Source organism: Eschrichtius robustus, chromosome 19 (assembly GCF_028021215.1).
Source record: "Eschrichtius robustus isolate mEscRob2 chromosome 19, mEscRob2.pri, whole genome shotgun sequence".
In the NCBI taxonomy this organism is placed as follows: domain Eukaryota; kingdom Metazoa; phylum Chordata; class Mammalia; order Artiodactyla; family Eschrichtiidae; genus Eschrichtius; species Eschrichtius robustus.
This window is the reverse complement of record NC_090842.1, coordinates 13,505,002-13,524,556: the sequence shown is the minus strand read 5'-3', so window position 1 is coordinate 13,524,556 and position 19,555 is coordinate 13,505,002. Positions and strand designations below refer to the sequence as shown.

General features: G+C 37.0%; 2 protein-coding genes across 3 annotated transcripts in view; one reads left to right on the top strand and one right to left on the bottom strand.

Moving 5' to 3' along the window:
• Positions 1–19,555, bottom strand: part of GLG1 (golgi glycoprotein 1) — a 152,666-nt gene that overhangs the window by 118,989 nt on the left and 14,122 nt on the right. The window lies entirely within an intron of this gene.
• Positions 1,303–1,614, top strand: LOC137753694 (large ribosomal subunit protein eL36-like). The gene is given in 1 exon segment (XM_068528988.1): positions 1,303–1,614. A coding segment is annotated over 1 exon segment (312 nt).

The following is a 19,555-nucleotide window of genomic DNA, read 5'->3' as shown; positions in this document are numbered from 1 at the left end:
AGTGCTATTTGTCTCTTTACGTTTATCTTCTAACTCATAAAATTGTGAAGTATATTCTTCTGTCAATGTTCTTCTCTTTGGGACTTCCCTGGAGGTCCAGTGGGTAAAATTCCACACTCTCAATGCAGGGGCCCGGATTGGATCCCTGGTCGGGAAACTAGATGCCGCATGCATGCCGCAACTAAGAGTGCACATGCTGCAACTAAGAAGCCCGCATGCTGCAACTAAGAAGCCTGCATGCTGCAACGAAGATCCCATGTGCTGCAACTAAGACCTGGCGCAGCTTAAATAAATATTTTTTTTTAAATGTTCCTCTCTTTGCCATTATGAGCAGAAACGGAAAAATTCTGAATTTTCAACTGTGTTCTGTGAAAGCTTAACGTTAACTACAAAAATGGTATCTTAAGAGTTACAAACAATGCATCTATATAATTGTAAAATACAAAGTAAATATTCCCTTTGTTCTCTGAAAGACTTCTAAAAAAGAATAAGTGTCACGAGATATCCATATTCACAAATATTATTTTTCAAAAAAGAAACTCAAAAACTAAAATTGGGTCCAATAGAACCCTTTTGTACAAGAGTTAAAGAAATGAAATAAACTTGACAAAATCTTTAGGGAACAGGAAAATATAAAAAGTGATCTAGCAGATTGGAAATGGAAGACCCTAACAATTTTGTAAAAGAAAGTTGGAATACTACCTGATTTTAAGACTTACAGTAGAGCAATAGCAATTAAGAGTGTGCTATTGGCAAAAGCACAGATCTACAGATAAAAGGAATGAATATTAAAACTTGTAGATTGCAGGGACGTCCCTGGTGGCACAGTGGTTAAGACTCAGTGCTCCCAACGCAGGGAGCCCGGGTTCAATTCCTGGTCAGGGAACTAGATCCCACATGCATGCCGCAACTAAGAGCTCACATGCCACAACTAAGGAGGCCGCGTGCCGCAACACAATCAAATAAATAAATACAACCAAATAAATAAATAAATTATAAATAAATAAAAAGTACAACGTAAATAGAAAAAAAACTTGTAGATTGCAAACCAAAAAAAAAAAAAAAGAAAGCAAATTTTACTACATGTAAATCATACCTTAATTTTTTTAAAAAGGAAAAAATGATGAACTATGGTAAATTTAATTTTTTTAAAAAGTAGAAGAGTTAAGCAGCTGGGTATAACTGTAGAGAAAATTAGTATACTGAAAGGAAAGTAAAAAGAAATTATCTAGAATGTAGCATGAAGACGAAAAGTTAATAAATATGAAGACTCTGCCTCAGCAGCCATTAAGGAACAAAGCCATGGCTCTGTGCTACCCCATGGCCATGGGCCTCAACAAGGGCCACAAAGTGACCAAGAACATGAGCAAGCTGAGGCACAGCCACTGCCATGGATGCCTCACCAAGCACACCAAGTCCCTAAGGGACATGATCTGAGAAGTATGAGGCTTTGCCTCATACAAGCAGAGCATTTGGGACATGCTCAAGTTCTCCAAGGACACACAGGCCCTAAAGTTCATCAAGAAAAGAGTGGGGACACACATCCATGCCAAGAGGCAAGAGGACCTGAGTGATGTCCTGGCTGCCAAGAGGAAAGCAGCTGTCAAGGACTGAGCCCCCTCCCCTCTCTGTGCATAATAAAACCTTTATAGTAAAAAATAAATAAACATGAAAAAATAGCAAGAAATCTAACTTAACTGAAGTTCAAGAAGAAGAGAAAGAGTGGGGTGGAGGCAGATAATGGCTGAGAATTTTCCATAAAGAATGAAAGACACCAAATCAAAAGAAACTCAATAAAGCTCAAGTTGAGAAACAAAAGGAAATTCACACCAAGACAAATCATAGTGATCAAGAGAACATAGACAGAAAATCTGAAAAGAAGCCATAGGAACTAACTAACTGGTTAACAGTGACAGTGAAAGCCAAAAGGCAGTGGAAAGAAAATGTGCTGAAAGAAAAAATATTCCAACCTAAAATTCTACACTGTTATTGATTTTTTAAGGCCACAAATCCCTCCCATTCCTTAAAGCACATCCCTTTGAATGTGACGTTGTCCCTCTACCCATAAAGAGATGGAATCTAATTTCTCCACCCTTTGGAATGTGGGCTTGGCCATGTGACTTGCTCTGGTCAATGAGACACTAGCAAATATGACAACAGAAGCTTGAAAAGTACTTGTGCATTGGAGCTTGCCACTGCTTTTTTTTTTTAAATAAATTTATTTATTTTTGGCCTCACTGGGTCTTCGTTACTGCACGTGGGCTTTCTCTAGTTGCGGCAAGCAGGGGCCGCTCTTCGTTGCAGTGTGTGGGCTTCTCATTGCGGTGGCTTCTCTTCTTGCGGAGCACGGGCTCTAGGCGCGCAGGCTTCAGTAGTTGTGGCATTTGGGCTCAGTAGTTGTGGCTCGCGGGCTTAGAGTGCAGGCTCAGTAGTTGTGGCGCACGGGCTTAGTTGCTTCATAGCATGTGGGATCTTCCCAGCCCAGGGCTCGAACCCGTGTCCCCTGTGTTGGCAGGCAGATTCTTAACCACTGCGCCACCAGGGAAGTCCCTATATTGTTTTCTGAACCCGGCTACCACATGAAGGCATTTAGCCTAGCCAGCTGAGAGATATGAGAGATATGTTGCCCAGTTCCTTTCTCACCTTACCAAACCACCAGACATATAAGTGAGGTCATCTGGACTGTCCAGCTCCCAGCTGACGTGACAAGCGACTACAAGTAGATGAATGAGACACCAGGTAGATCAGAGACAAGCCATCCCCTTGAGCCCTGATCAAACTGCTGACCCACAGATTCATGAGGAAATAGTTGTTGTTTTTGAGTCATTAAGTTTGGGATGGTTTGTTAGTCAGAAATAGATAACTGATACCTAGACCCAGCAAAAAATATCTTTTAAGAGTAAGGTAGAATAAAGACATTTCCAGACAAACAAAACCTGACAGCTGGCCAGCAGGAGACCCTCACTAAAAGATATTCTAAAAAATGTATTGTAGGCAGAAGGAAAGTGGTCCTAGATGGAAGCTTAGAGAAGCAAGAAGGTATGAGGAGCAAAGAAAGTACTAACTAATGGGTAAATCTACAAAAATATTGCCTTTGTAACACAATAATAATAGTATCTTAAAATATTTTTAAAATTCAATGCCAGCAACCAATTCCAGGCATTATAATTTAATTTACCTGAGACCTCTGGGTACTGATATTTTAAAAATCGCCCTAGGTACAACTAGAGTTTAGAATCACCGACTTAAATACGCCTGTATATTTAATGTTGGCATTAGTGCACACCTTCCTCCCCCTTTTATTTGGCTTGCCTTTTTTGAAGTTACTGACTTGTGATTCTGCATTAAAATAAGCTTTAAAAAATGTATTGTCTCTGTAATACAAAGTGGCTTACTTTCAGAGATACTAAAGGCCTAAAAAACAATTACTATATAATTTCTAATTATTTCCCATCAACAGGATACTACTATAAATTCACAGGGTGTTCTCAGCTGCAAACACCCAAGAAAATTGCAGGTAAGGCTAAAGCTAAACTGGTTTTCTGGTTAATGTTCTTCTACAGTATATTCAGCAAAATAGTAACTAACACAAAAGACCAGGCTGCAGGCCATCTGTTAACTAACAGTAACAGATCAGGATATTGTGCTACTCAAAACACTATGTTAACTGTTGATTTTCCTAAATTGCTCTGTTGACCAGATATGGATGATGGTGCTTATTATCTAATTCAAATTACAAATCTCAGAATTAAAATAAATCCCCAAACAAATCCTTTAATGATTAAAGATTTCCAAAATAATGAATTTTGGCTGCAATATCCAAATAAGTAAAAAGGGGTGGAATCAATATAAGGAAAAAGAGGGACTTCCCTGGTAGTCCAGTGGGTAAGACTCTATCCACATTCCCAATGCAGGGGGCCCAACTTCCATCCCTGGTTAGGAAACTAGATCCTGCATGCATGCTGCAACTAAGAAGCCCGCATGCAGCAACTAAGAAGTCCGCATGTCGCAATGAAAAAAAACCATCCCACATGCTGCAAGGAAGAGCCCGTGTGCCGCAATTAAGACCCGGCACAGCCCAAATAAATAAATAAATAAATAAATACATAATTTTAAAAAACCTATTTAAAAATTTATATAAGCAACAAGAAAACAATGCACCTAACAGTTAATATAAGTGAGTAAAATATATGAACCATGCCTTACTGATTTTAAGATGAACCATTATTTTATGCACCACAGGGGGGGAAAACTGCCAATTGTAATTATGTCATAAAATTTAAGATACATCCTGATTTCCAAAATGTTAATGTGGGGCTTCCCTGGTGGCACAGTGGTTAAGAATCTACCTGCCAATGCAGGGGACACGGGTTCGAGCCCTGGTCTGGGAAGATCCCACATGCCGCGGAACAACTAAGCCCGTGCGCCACAACTACTGAGTCTGCGCTCTAGAGCCCGTAAGCCACAACTACTGAAGCCCACGCGCCTACAGCCCGTGCTCCACAACAAGAGAAGCCACTGCAATGAGAAGCCCATGCATGGCAACGAAAAGTAGCTCCCGCTCACCGCAACTAGAGAAAGCCCGCACGCAGCAACGAAGACCCAATGCAGCCAAAAATAAATAAATTAAAATAAATAAATTTTTAAAAAATGTTAAGGCGAAAAATAAAAAGTGTGTTTCAGAATCAATAAAATATGATAAATGACAAAGCATTATAACCAGGTTTTTTTCTTTTATAGCTCTACTAAAACTTTTCTATTAAAACTCTCAGCCAGGGACTTCCCTGGTGGTGCAGTGGTTGAGAATCCGCCTGCCAATGCAGGGGACACAGGTTCGAGCCCTGGTCTGGGAAGATCCCACATGCCGTGGAGCAACTAAGCCCGTGCACCACAACTACTGAGCCTGCATTCTAGAGCCTGCGAGCCACAACTACTGAGCCCATGTGCCACAACTACTGAAGCCCGCGTGCCTAGAGCCCATGCTCTGCAACAAGAGAAGCCACCACAATGAGAATCCTGCACACCACAAAGAAGACCCAACACAGCCAAAAATAAATAAAATAAAATAAATAAATTTATTTTTAAAAAAACCTCTCAGCCAAACCAACCACACCACCCAATTTAACATCAAAATACAGCCTCAAAGAAATAACACACTCTATGCAGTAGGCAAAGGTATCAGTGAGAAAATGTTGCATCTATGAAGAAATGGCAATATTCAAATTCATTACCGTTCCTAAAGCAGCATCACAAAAATGCATGCACCAAAGAGCAAGCACAAGAGTAAGCACAAGTACCTGCGGCGGTGCTGTCTTTCTGTCTCAAACCCCAAGCTAGTTTAATTAAAGTCCACAGTGTCATGTGTACAGATTCTGATTAATAGAAGTCCACACCAGATGCAACTAGAGATTATCACACTAAGTGAAGTCAGAAAGGGAAAGACAAATACCATATGATTTCACTTATATGTGGAATCTAAAATATGACACAAATGAACCTATCTATGAAACAGAAGTAGAATCACGGACATAGAGAACAGATTGGTGGTTGCCAAGAGGGAGGGTGTTGTGGGAGGGATGGATTGGGAGGTTGGGGTGAGCAGATGTAAGCTATTGTATATAGGATGGATAAACAACAAGGTCCTGCTGTATAGCACAGAGAACTATATTCAGTATCCTATGATAAACCATAATGGAACAGAATATTAAAAAAGAATGTTGGGAATTCCCTGGCGGTCCAGTGGTTAGGACTCCGGGCTCTCACTGCCAAGGGCCCAGGTTCAATCCCTGGTCGGGGAACTAAGATCCCACAAGTCGCATGGTGTGGTCCAAAAAAAAAAAAAAAAAGTGTGTGTGTGTGTGTGTGTGTGTGTGTGTGTGTGTATATATATATATAACTGAATCACTTTCCTGTACAGTAGTAATTAACATAGCATTGTAAATCAACTATACTTCAATTAAAAAATTTAAAAATAAATTTTAAAGTCCATATCAACTATAAAAACTAACAAATTTGGTGAATTCCTATAAAAATGAAGGATATGTAATGAGATACAGCAAGACATTTTTCTTACTGAAGGTGATGGTAATTCAGATGGATTGTAAACCATTTAAAAAGAGTTGCACAAAATAAATAAATAAATAAAAATAAAGAGTTGCACGTACATTATATATTATAGTCTAAAACAAATTTGTTCTGTAAAGGGACATAGACTAATTATTTTAGGCTTTGTGGGCTACAAACAGTCTCTACAGTCTTGTGGTATCTTCTTTTAACCTTTTAAAAACTGTAAAAACAACTCTTACCTCCAGACACATACAAAAACAGGTTGTGGGCTGGACTTGGCCCGTGGGCTGTAGTTTGCCAATTTCTAGTCTAAGATACAAATGGGCATAAAGGAGTGCTTCATAAAACAAGGTTGTGAAGAAATTAGAGAACTGATCTATTCTAGATTTCAATTTAATAGCTATTTAGTAATGCTTTAACAAGAACTGCTAAGCCAAAAAACAATGAAGCTTACTGAAGATAAAGTTTATTTTTTATTCTTTTCACTTTAAAATATAACTGACAACGTTCTGTTTACTCATGATCCTGAATGAGTACCTGAAGAAATATTTTATTTTTATTTCTTGGAGGAAATCATGTACCAATTCTGATTTAGAAAAATAGACGTCAAGATATTATTGAGGGCAAATTTCTAATGACTCCTATCATACTTTATACATGGGACCCCACTCTCCACAAACCTGGGCTTCAATATAAATACACAAAAAATAACTTTTAAAGGATCATCCTATTCATTTTTGCTAATAGCAAAGCCTATCCAGGCTCTGATAACCATCAAGAAGGAGAAGTAAGTCTCTAGGACTAGTGAAAAGCCAAGCCAAGGCAAGAGTTTTTTTATTTGTGCTGCCTAGTATGTACCTGTTTATAGAAGAGAAAATAAATTTACTGCTGAGTTTTACATAAATGGCGTTTTCAGTAGTTATTAAGAGAAACTTAAAAACTGAATGCCAATTTAGGAGGTTCTCAAATTAACCAGACATACACCCTTAGCTGTTCCCACGCAGAGTATAACTTTTCCAAATTTAAAAACCAGATTCAGGGACTTCGCTGGTGGCGCAGTGGTTAAAAATCTGCCTGCCAGTGCAGGGGGCACGGGTTCGAGCCCTGGCCCGGGAAGATCCCACATGCCATGGAGCAACTAAGCCCGTGCGCCACAACTACTGAGCCCGAGTGCCACAACTACTGAAGCCCGCGCACCTAGAACGTGTGCTCTGCAACAAGAGAAGCCACCGCAATGAGAAGCCCGGGAACCGCAACGAAGAATAGCCTGCGTGCAGCAACAAAGACCCAAGGCAGCCAAAAATAAAAATAAATAAATAAATAAAAATTAAAAAAAAAATAAAAACCAGATTCACACAAGTTCTAAGTAAATCTATTCTGATAGTGTTTGAATCACAAAGGAAATCATCACCAAAAAGTAGACTCTAGAAATGTTTTCTAACGAAAGAACTCTGCAGAATTAATGTGGGTCATGACTGTGGATCCAGAAATGCAAACGAAACATAGCTAGAAGACTGTAATCTATAACAGAAATATAAAAATGAAAATCATAAAACACAAAGGGGCAATCGATAGTTGCTTGAAGTAGTCTGGCTTCACATTGAAACATTCTTACAGCAATGACTTAGACTTGCTCCCCATTCTCTGTTAAAACTAAAAAAATGAGTAAGACACAACTTTGTGGATTTTTGCAGGTTTTTTCATTTGTTTGCTTTTATTTTTTTAAACTAATCAGACCTAAGTAGCAATGAATTTGATCTCTTTTTTAAGAAACTGTTTAGTATATGAGTATGTTGATTACTCAGGATTGATGAATGAGACTGAGACAAGAATGAAACAGACCAAAATTGATCTCATTAGAGTAGGTCAAAGCTTTCTGTAGAACTTGGCCAATTAATGCCACATTCTAAAGCCAATGACTTGTATGAATCCTGTCTGTGGTGCAGCACAGTCTATTTTATCCCTTAGCTTTGTAGGATTTCTTGCTCTACAAAGTTCAATTTCAGAGTAAATACTGTTAAGTGTGTTTTATGAGGACAAAATGTAGATAGTTCATAAGAAATCAATAGATAATGTCTAATAAAAAAAGAGAACAATGTAAGTATTCTACTTAAAAATTAGATAAATACAAAAATAAAGAACTAAGAGTTGAAAGTAGGGAAAGCTAACATAGGATATTACAGTTTTCCATTATAAACCTGGTTGTGCTCTGACTTTAATTTTTATGTATTATAACTATATATGCACTACTGAATAAGAAAAGGAAGGGAAGAAACAAAATCCATATGCCTGCCAGGACATATGGAATCTATGCGAACATGGGAGCATTTTCTGAAGACGTACTCCTAATTCTACTCTGCTGTGCTTCAGTACACAAAGAAAGTTATCTGGTCTAGTGATGCTGGTTTTGTTTTGTTTTAATTCCCCCAAAATACCATTTGCATAGATTATCTTGAATCAACCAGCTAAAACAAGATTTAGGAAAAGACCTCTGAAACAACGTTTTTCCAAGATAACATGGTCTAAGAAGGCATTTCAGTAATCTTTAACTAGCTGAAAACGGGTAGATGTGTCCTGAAAGTTCTGCATTTATTAAGATCCAGTTCTTAATAATTCACATAAATGATTTGGGATTCTGAATCAGAGGGTTCAAGGCTGCCCCAGGAATGCTGAATAGCAATACTGTACCAGGATTTGAGATATTAAATGCATAAACTGTTTTAAAAACTCAAGAGATCGTCATTTAAGGATATTAGCAAAACTTTTCCAGAATAGCTGAATCTCGTGCTGCACCACTGTCCAAAACACGTATCTAAATCCTAAAGGCTATCACATTTTAAAGATGCTAAATCAAAAAACTAAATTGAAAATGTTGCTCTAAATGGGGTTAAGAACAAACACCAGTTAGGCTTTTCTGGGCCTATCAGGAAAATGGGAGATACAAGGGTTGGGGAAGAGAAAAGCAACAGTTCATCATAGGAAGTACTTAAGAAGCAACACCACACTTATAATAAATACAACAAAGTTTTTGTTTTTTAATCAGGCCCCGTTTTTTAAAATTATAAGTATTGTTAATATATGTTTAGCTTTTTTTTCCTAATGAGTGACAGGCTTGTACTTCACATTATTTGCAGTGATGTACACGATATAATCTTTTCCCAAAACTTCCAACTAAGAATTACTAATTAAGAAAAATAATTATGAAATATATACAATGTTTTGTGACCTAGAAGTGAGCAGTTAACCAACCTGAGATAAGGAGATGCTTCCCGTTCCACTTTACCATGTTCACTTTTAGAGCAATTCAGTTAGGTGGGATTTTTCTGTCTGGTTACATCACCCAGTAGCAGTACCTGGGGAGTCCTTTATTAAGAGGTTTTTGAAAATATCAACTAATGCTTGTGAACAATAAAATGTAAAAAACTTCAAAAATTTTTTGTTTGCTTTTGAACTGATATGCTGTTGGTGCAATAACAAAAGCCAACAAAATTGCATTTCCAGGAATATTATCTACAACAATATGAAACTACATAAAAGCAAGGCTATTCACTGCAGCATTGCTCATAACCGCAAAATACAGGAAATAAACTCTCATGCACAGGAGAGTGGCTGAATAAACTAAGGAAGATCTCTATGAATTGATATAAAGTGATTTCCAAGACATAAGGTTAAATGAAAAAAAGCAAAGTACAAAAGAGTATCAAGTATGCTACCTTCTGGGTAAGAAAGAAGGGGAAATGAAAAGGGTGGAAGGATGGGAATGGGGTAAAAGGTGTAGCAGGGAGGCAATTCTGGAACCATGTTATTTTTAGTGACTCAAAATTTTATTTACTTTTTAAAAATATTTATTTATTCATTCATTCATTCATTCATTCATTCATTTATGGCTGTGCTGGGTATTAGTTGCAGCATGCAGGATCTCTTAGTTGCAGCATGCCAACTCTTAGTTGCAGCATGCATGTGGGATCTAGTTCCCCCACCAGGGATCAAATCCGGGCCCCCTGCATCGGGAGCACGGAGACTTACCCATCGGACCACCAGGGAAGTCCCCAAAAATTTAAAAATAAGAATGAGGGAAGGCAAAAATGCAATTCAAAGAAAAACAAATGAACCTAACTGTATTTCAAATGAATACCATAACCACAGGGGAGAGAGAGGAAGGAAGAGGGAGATTCACTTTAGTGGTTTATAAAGACAGTATTTTGACTTTATATCCTCAGTGCAATGACAAAAAGAGCTATAAACAAATACTGAACCCTAGTTAGTAGGTTTGCTTTCTCATAGTGACATAGTTTAGCATTCTGAAACTATTTTAAGTGTATTATATGATTCAGCAATCAAATAAATAATTTGTGGATAGTAAGAACCAAGCTTTTCACTGTCATGGAAGGAAATTATAAACATGGAAAGGGAGAAAGCTAGAATGAACCTTGTGGTACTGGAGGCATCAATATGAATAAAAATCAGCTTTTAACGTGTTTGTCTATATATATATACAGACAGATACGAATAGATGTCTGTGTATATACACATATGTGTACGTGTGTGCATATGTCTATATTAATGCACGTATGTAGATGCACACACACTACACAGTTTCTAGCTCTGTCTGCTGAAGCAATGACACATGAGTAGCAATGAGCACATCTAGCACCCAGACCTTGGCTTCTAAAGACCACTCTCCACTAAAAGGAAACAGAGTTCCTTAGAGAAGTGGTTGATTCCAGGTCTGGGACTGGAAAAGTACAAGATGAGCCAGGAAAACTTCTAGTCTCTGGTCCGACATGTAGAGAGCTTGGAAATCATCCCTCCCACCCTCACGATGAGAAAAAAGCTGAACAAACTGAAAATCAACAACTCTTCTGAAATCCATCAGACCTGAAGTCACTCGGCAAACTGTTGCCCCAAAACCGGAGACAGGTGAATACAGGGAATCGCAGTTTACTGGAAGCTGAAGCCCAGAAGAAGCCCACTACTGGAGCCAGTACCCACAGCAACACTTACACTGTTACTGACAACTGCTCTAGTGTGGACGGAAATAAACTTTAGCATATATAGTCAAATGACTTTCAACAAGGGTACCAAGACCATTCAATGGGGAAAGGACAGTCTTTTCAACAAATGGTGTTGGAAAAATTTAACATCCTCATGCAAAAGACTGAAGTTGGATCCTTACCCTACAGCATGTACAGAATTAACTCAAAATGGATGAGACCTAAATGTAAGAGCTAAAACTATAAAATTCTTAAAAGAAAGCATAGGGGGAAACCTTCATGACATGGAATTTGGCAATGATTTCGTCTATATGATGGCAAAAGCACAAATAAAAGAAAAAATAGATAAACTGGACTACATCAAAATAAAAAACTTCTGTGCATCAAAGGACATAGACAGAGTCAAAAGGCAACCCATGGGATAGGAGAAAATATCTGCAAATGATTTATCTGATAAGAGTTTAATATCGAGAATACATAAAGAACTCCTACAACTCAACAACAAGAAGAAGTAACCCGACTAAAAACTAGGCAAAGAACTTGAATAGACATTCCTCCAAAGAAGGCATACAAATGGCCAATAAGCACATGAAGATGCTCAAATCAGTAATAATCAGGGAAATGTAAATCAAAACCACAATGAGATATCACTTCACATCCATTAGAATATTATTTAAAAAATAAAAAAATAGGGAATTCCCTGGCAGTCCAGTTGGTAGGACTCAGTGCTTTCACTGCCACGGCCCAGGTTCAATCCCTGGCCGGAGAACTAAGATCCCGCAAGCCACGCGGCATGGCCAAAAATAAATAAATTAATTAATTTAATTAAATTTTTAAAAACTTAAAAATAACAAGTGTTGGAGAGGATGTGAAGAAATTGGAACTTTGTGCACTGCTGGTGGGAATGTAAAATGGTGCAACCACTGCAGAAAACAGTATGGTCATACATTCAAAAAATTAAAAACAATTATGATATGATCCAGCAATTCTACTGATACTTCTAAGTATATGTATATCCAAAAGAATTTAAAGCAGGGTCTCAGATATTTGTATACCCATGTTCATAGCAGCATTATTCACAATAGCCAAAAGGTGGAAGCAACCCAAGTTGCTTGATGGCTGAATGGATAAATAAAATGTAGTCTACACATACAATAGAATATTAATCAGCTTTAAAAAGGAAGGACGTTCTGACACATGCTACAACATGGATGAAACCTGAAGACACTAAGTGAAATAAGCCAGACACAAAAGGACAAATATTGTACAATTCCACTATTATATGAGGTACTAGAGTAGTCAAATTCAGAGACAGAAAACAGAATGGTGATTGCCAGGGGCTAGGGAGAGGGAGGATGGGTAGTTATTGTTTAATGGGTATGGTTTCAGTTGGGATGATGAAAAGTTCTGGAGATGGATGGTGGTGATGGTTTCACAACAATGTGAATATACTTAATTCATTTTGAACTGTAGACCTAAAAAATGTTTAATAATGGTAAATTCTATGTTACATATATTTTACCACAATAAAAAAAAACGGATGACACAGTTTTGGGTTCTTTTTGAACTTGTATGTTGCTGGTACGATAATAAAACAAGGAGTTGGGTAGATGCCAAGTTTGAAAACAAACTATACATGGGACTTCCCTGGTGGTCCAGTGGGTAAGACTCTGTGCTTCCAATGCAGGGGGCCCGGGTTTGATCCCTGGTCGGGGAACTAGCTCCCACATGCATGCCACAACTAAGAGTCTGCATGCCGCAACTAAAAGATCCCACAACTAAGACCCGGCACAGCCAAAATAAATAAATATTTTTTTAAAAAAAGAAAAGAAAACAAACTATACAAAAACCAGACACTCCTTGTTTGCATTAGTGGCAGAGAAACTTAAAATAATTTAAGTTTCTAATTACTCATAGCCAATAAAAAGTTACTTTCTTTTTTCATTCAGGATTTATTGAGCATATAAGAGGCACTCAGCTAGGAAGGGGGAATACAACAGTTGTGTTGCTGTGAGCATGCACATACACCCAGAGCCTAAGAGGCCAGGTGCTACTAGTCAGACACAAAATCAGGTGACACACTGTTAAAGTTTAGGCATTATACGACGTATTGAAAAACTTCTAGCTGGATAGAGAAGGTTCACTCTTGCAGTCCTGACGTTTTGCATTCCTAAAGCTGTAATTCTTCTTTACGGAAGCTACTATGGTGCTTTTCCCAACTGTTCTGCATCTATTCCAGAATGGCATTTAAACCATTTTTTTGGTCTACTTTCCTATAGGCAACCACGCTTACTAAATATTATTTGTGGGGCACAAAGCCCCAAGTGTTTGGCTCCACCCCAAAACTACCTTTCAATACTAAACAACATGGTGACAATTTAGTAAATGACTACACAATTATTTTGAACAATAGGGATAAACATCTCTATTTACTTTCACTGAAATTTAACTTAAGAATGGAAAAAAAAAAGAATGAAACAGTTCTGAGGAAGGAAAAAAAGAAGAAAAGCAGAATAATCTTTACTCTGTGGGTTGTAAGTTAAACCTAAGACAGCAACTCTCTTGGGAACTGGTAAGGTCTGTGAAATTCAAAAGGGCTATAGTCTTTAAGTTCTCCCAAAAAATTACAAATCATGTTTTCTGACACCAAACTGATTTGAATCTCCTCCTCCTTTCTTTCTTTATGAGCATTTATATTTACCTTCTTACTCACCAGCATCTCCTATCTTTTACCTTCTACTTGTTCCTTTCTCTCTGCCTTTAAACTAAAATGAATTTCCTTAATCTTGAAAAATCTTTATTTAACTGAGACGGTCTCCCTTCCAGATATTCTCACCTCTTGTCACTATCACACTTCTGAAATAGACTAATATAGTTTCAAATAGTCCAAATCTGGGTTCTACAGAATCTGTTCTACCTCTGTTTTACAAAAACCCACACCCTTTTCTCAGTCATTAACCTTAACTGTGTTACTTACCCTAGTGATTACTACTACCTCCTTTCAAATGTCCCTTTCCTTGGTTCCCACAACTAAAATTTTCCTCCTTGGCCTCCACAATTAAATACTCTTCTAAATCTTCTTTTAACTCTCAACCATTCCTTCTGTTCCCTGTAATTCGCTCAACAAGCTTCTTTCCAACCTTCAATTGTGAGCATTCCCCAGGGCTCAGTCCTTGGAATCATACTCTTCTATTTATACATTCTTTAAGAGGGCTCAACCATTTCCATACCTCCAACTGCAGCCTTTTAAGCTGAATGACTAAAATTTAGATTCAGTTCAAGATCTAGTTCCAAATTTACACCCTCTTACTGGAAATTGCTTGACATGCCTGGCTGTCACTTCAAATTCAACACAAGCTAAGAATTATATATTTTTGGAGGGAGCCTAACAGTTAAACTTTAACCTCTCTTCACTTGGTTAAATTCTACTGTTCCTTCAGCTCAGCCAACGTCTTCTCAGGAAAATATTTCCTGACTCTCTGATTAGCCAAATGTCCACACAGATCTCTTTCAAAGCATTTATTGTAGCTATAATTTTCCATTTATTTTGCGATTCTTTAATGGCTGTCTCCTCCACTAGACGGTAAGCCCCACGAGAACAAGGATCATGCCTTTTAGGAGTAGGAGATGAGTGGTATGATAATCCCCATATTCCCAATACCTACCATTAAGTTTCAGACATGTAGTAAATAACAGTTACCCAAAATCTGGCAAATGAATGAACAAAAGCACTCAGTTTTTCCTAAGTAATGAGTATCCCTTCAATCCCATTGCCATCTCCATTGCTACAAGTCCACTGTGGTCCACAGTTTAATTACAAAAGCACCTTATTCAGTGAGTTCCTTCAGATCTTCCTTACTTCAATCCACACTGCCACAAAAATAATTTCCCATGCCACTCTCCTACCCTGTAATATTCAGTGACTTCCTATTTCCCTCAAAAACAAATCTAAGCTAATGCAGACATTTCACTAAAGAGCTCAATTTGCCAAGGACAACTAATGTCAGCTGCTCAGGGCAGTTCTCCCATTGGCCATGGCATTGAAAAACAATGACTCATTCTTCTCTTTGACTCTCCTTTATTTTAAGTTCCTTGCAGACCTCCACCAGCATTATTACCTTGAAAATGTTACTATTAATTGCATCACAAAGGCCTAACATTAAGTAACCAAGTTTTGTTGGCAAAACATTTACAAACTATCTCTTAGGGTGTTCCTCACAAGGTATGATTAATATTATTATTTATAACACTGTTATCAAGTAGAGTTTCAGACAGCTTCATTTTATAAATTTGCCCTTAAATTCCAATGCTCACAGATTCAAAATTCTAAATAAAATTATGGCAAATTAATTTAGCTATCTAAAATAACAGATGAACTCTGGTTCAACATTAGGAAAAAATCTGTTAAAAAAATATAGCCCATTAAGAAACTTCAAGTTTCTTTTTCAAGGGATAGTTTGTGTACAAAATAAAATTTACAAAATATATACCTAAAAATAAGAAAAATTTCAACTATAATGTGTTATCATGCTATGATACTAAAATCTTTATGAAATATAATCGTATGTAATACAATCAAGTGGCTTAGTTTCTCTTCTTAAGTCCAATCATTTAAACTGGGTTTTCTAAAGGTAAGTATAAGACAGATTATTCACATCATTTATAGTTAAGAGCCACATAGAACAAAATATTAACAAGCTTTCAAAAGATTCTTTATTTTCAAAACACATATAACACTTCTAAGTGATTTAATCCCATGTCTGCAGAGTTTTATGCATGCTTCAATACAAAGAACTTCCTGAACTGAAAAACTGCATTATTAAAGTTAGACTACCTCTGAATTAGAAAAAGCATAGACAGAACAAGATGGTGGACGACAGAGACAAGGAAGGCAGAGAGAGATCAGAACAATTATCAGGTCATTAGGATGCTGCCCTAGTGAAGGAGAGCTACATGATCTGATTGCAGAGGCAGAGGAAGAAGAACCCACTGGATACAGTGAATTTGAAAAATTTCTTCCTGATGACTGAAGTACTACTGGAAAGAAAATACAGACCAATTCCGGAAGATCTCCTTCTTCAAGCTTTTGAAGTATTAGATCCAGCTAAACATGGGTTTCTTTCTAAGGGAGAACTGATTAACTATATGACTGAAGAAGGTCAGCCTTTTTCTCAGGAGGAAATGGAAGAAATGTTGTCTGCTGCAATTGATCCAGAATCAAATTCAATTCATTACAAGGACTATGTAACAATGATGGTGACAGATGAAAATTAAACACTCTAAAGACTTCATTTCTTTCTTTCTTTTTTTTTTAATATTTATCTATTTATTTTTGGCTGCACCGGGTCTTAGTTGCAGCATGCGGGATCTAGTTTCCCAACCAGGGATCGAACTCAGGACCCCTGCACTGGGAGCACAGAGTCTTACCCACTGGACCACCAGGGAAGTCCCTCTAAAGACTTCATTTCTAATTGAAAGGATAATGTTAAGAATTGCTTGTCCTTATACATATTCCTGTAAGCACAGCTTTAGTCACATCCAAGTTTTGGTATGTAATATTTTTATTATCATTCAGTTCAAATTATTTTCTAACTCCAATTGTGATTTGTTTTTTGGGGGGTTACTTAGAAGTAGTGTATTTCATAACTTCTAGTTACTTTTTTGTTACTGATTTGTAGCTTAACTACAAGTCAATAAACACACTTTGTATAATTTTAATACTTTGAAATTTGTTAAAATTTGCCTTATAGCACAATATGGTCAGTTTTAAAAATGTTCCAAGTGTGCTTGAAAATAATTTGTAATTTAAAGTTTTGGAGTATAGTGACTATATATCTGCTTGTTGAATCAAATTTGCTGCTCACGTTATTTAAGTTTTTCATATCCTTGCTAATTTTTTTTTGTGGGTGTCTCCTGGTTCTGAAAGCGGTATCCTCTATCAGTGAATGACAGCAGTATGTTAAATCTCCTAATATGATAGTGAATTTCTCTATTTTTTCCTTGTAGCTCTGTTGCTCTATATAAGTTGAAGTTAAGTGCATACAAATTTAAAACTTCCTGGTAAATTGGACTTGTTGATATGAAGTGCACTTGTTTATTTCTAGTAACGCTTTTGCTTTCAAGTCTACTGCATCTGTTATTATATAATTTCCTTTTGGTTTATATTTGCACAGTATATCTTTTCCAATTCTTTTACTTTCAACCTTTTTGTACCATTATGTTTTATTTTTTTAATAAATTTCCAAAAATTAAAAAAAAAAGAAAGACAATCTTTTAACCTTATATTTATATAGGAATATATTAACAGAAGTGTTCCAAAATTGTATGAAATTCCTGAAATTCAAAGATGCCCTGATATAATGTTATCAGTCCTAATTTAACAACTTATGTCACAGAAATAAACAGATCTGTGTGTTAATCCCATTATAATGATCTCTCATTAGGTCTTTAATAATAAACATTTTCAGGAGGGAGGGACAAATTGGGAGATTGGGATTCACATATACACATTACTATACAGAAAATAGATAACTAATAAGAACCTGCTGTATAGCACAGGGAACTCTACTCAATACTCTGTAATGGCCTATATAGGAAAAGAATCTAAAAAAAAAAAAAAAAGGTGGATATATGTATATATGTAACTGATTCACTTTGCTGTACACCTGAAATGAACCCATTCTGTAAATCAAGTATACGCCAATAAAAATTAAAAAAAAAAAAGAATTGCTTGTCCTTAATTTCACACTTTATAATTCCTACATATGCTAATTAATGCCTTGTGACGACAATTTCAAGATACTTTGTTTTTTAAAGGTGATCATAACAATTTAAAACAAATTTATTTAGTATGTCTAGCCTTATGGAGTGACAAATTGCTAATTATTTTTAAACTATTCTTAAAATATTTTTTAAAAAAAAAAAAGAAAAGAAAAAGCACGGGGCTTCCTTGGCGGCACAGTGGTTAAGAGTCTGCCTGCCAACACAGGGGACATGGGTTCGAGCCCTGGTCCGGGAGGATCCTGCATGCCGCGGAGCAACTGGGCCCGTGCGCCACAACTACTGAGCCTGCGCTCTGGGGCCTGCAAGCCACAACTACTGAAGCCCGTGCACCCTAGAGCCCATGCTCCACAACAAGAGAAGCCACCACAATGAGAAGCCCGTGCACTTCAACAAAGAGTGGCCCCCACTCGCCACAACTAGAGAAAGCCCGCGTGCAGCGACAGACCCAACACAGCCAAAAAAAAAAAAAAAAACTTAAATGCCCTCCTGGCAAAAAGCAGTCATTACAAATACCAACAACATTTTAACATATAGCCAATCATATTAAATTGACTCTTAGAAAGCTCCAGCTGACGGCCATCTTCTGAATCCAGGAAATATAGGCACTGTACAGCAAGAATAAACCTATGTCCAGACTTTAGCATGCCAATGGAAGTGATTTATCATCACAAAAGACTGATCTCTAAATCATCCAATGGAGAACAAAAATAATGGAATTTTAAAAAAAGTACACTAAACATACACATCAAAAGGCTGACAACATCCTATACAGGTTATTATTATAACTAAACTATTAAACAACTATTTTGGATGACAGAGGATACTAGCTCAGAGGAATAAATACTCTGCGTTTTTGCTACACTCTACTTGCTACGTTCTAATTGATCTAAAAAATGAATCTATTATTATCTCAATATAATCTATAAATCACCATTGCATGGCATCGTTAAACTCAGCAAAAGTTCCAACATATATCAGTTTGAAATGCCATGCCATGTTGCAGGGTCAGCCATTCAGGATACAGCTCAATTTCCCAAGCTTGGTATATCCTGAATCATCTGGAATTCCTTTTAGGTTACATAAACTTATAATAATGGAAAGGCCAGATCTAGAAAAAGATGACCGTGAAAATAACATCTTCAGAAACTGAGGAAAAAAGCAAAGTCTAAGGATTTTGGCTCATCATAGCAGAATGAGCAGACCTGCTTCAGAAAAAGACACTGGTTTTCCCAACCACCTTGAGGAGGAAAAAAAAAAGACTAACACAAAATAAATGCAGTTGTTTTTAACTAAGATACAATTTCTCTTTTCTTTCTTTTTTTTAAAGTTCTGGCAGTAGGAGAGTGTTTTGTTTTTATTAAGCACAAGAAAAGCTATGAACTAAAACTGACTTGGAATACAATTTTTTCATATAGCTTACAGTAAATGTTTAAAACATATTTATGTGATAAAGCAAGTAGAGCAAAATGTTAATGGTAAAATTTTAGTGGTCGGGTATATGGGTGATCAATGCATGATTTTTTAAAACTGTTCTGTATTTTTGAAATTTTCCATAATAAGGACTTAAAAAAGAAAAAGAAAAAGCAGCAGGCAGGGTTTCTAATCTCTTGCCTGCCTGAAAGCGGAAGACTCTAAAGCCCTAGGAAATAGAACCACAAGTTGGGAAGAACCAGGGTCTCCCGATCACCACATGGCTGATAGTCTTCCACAAC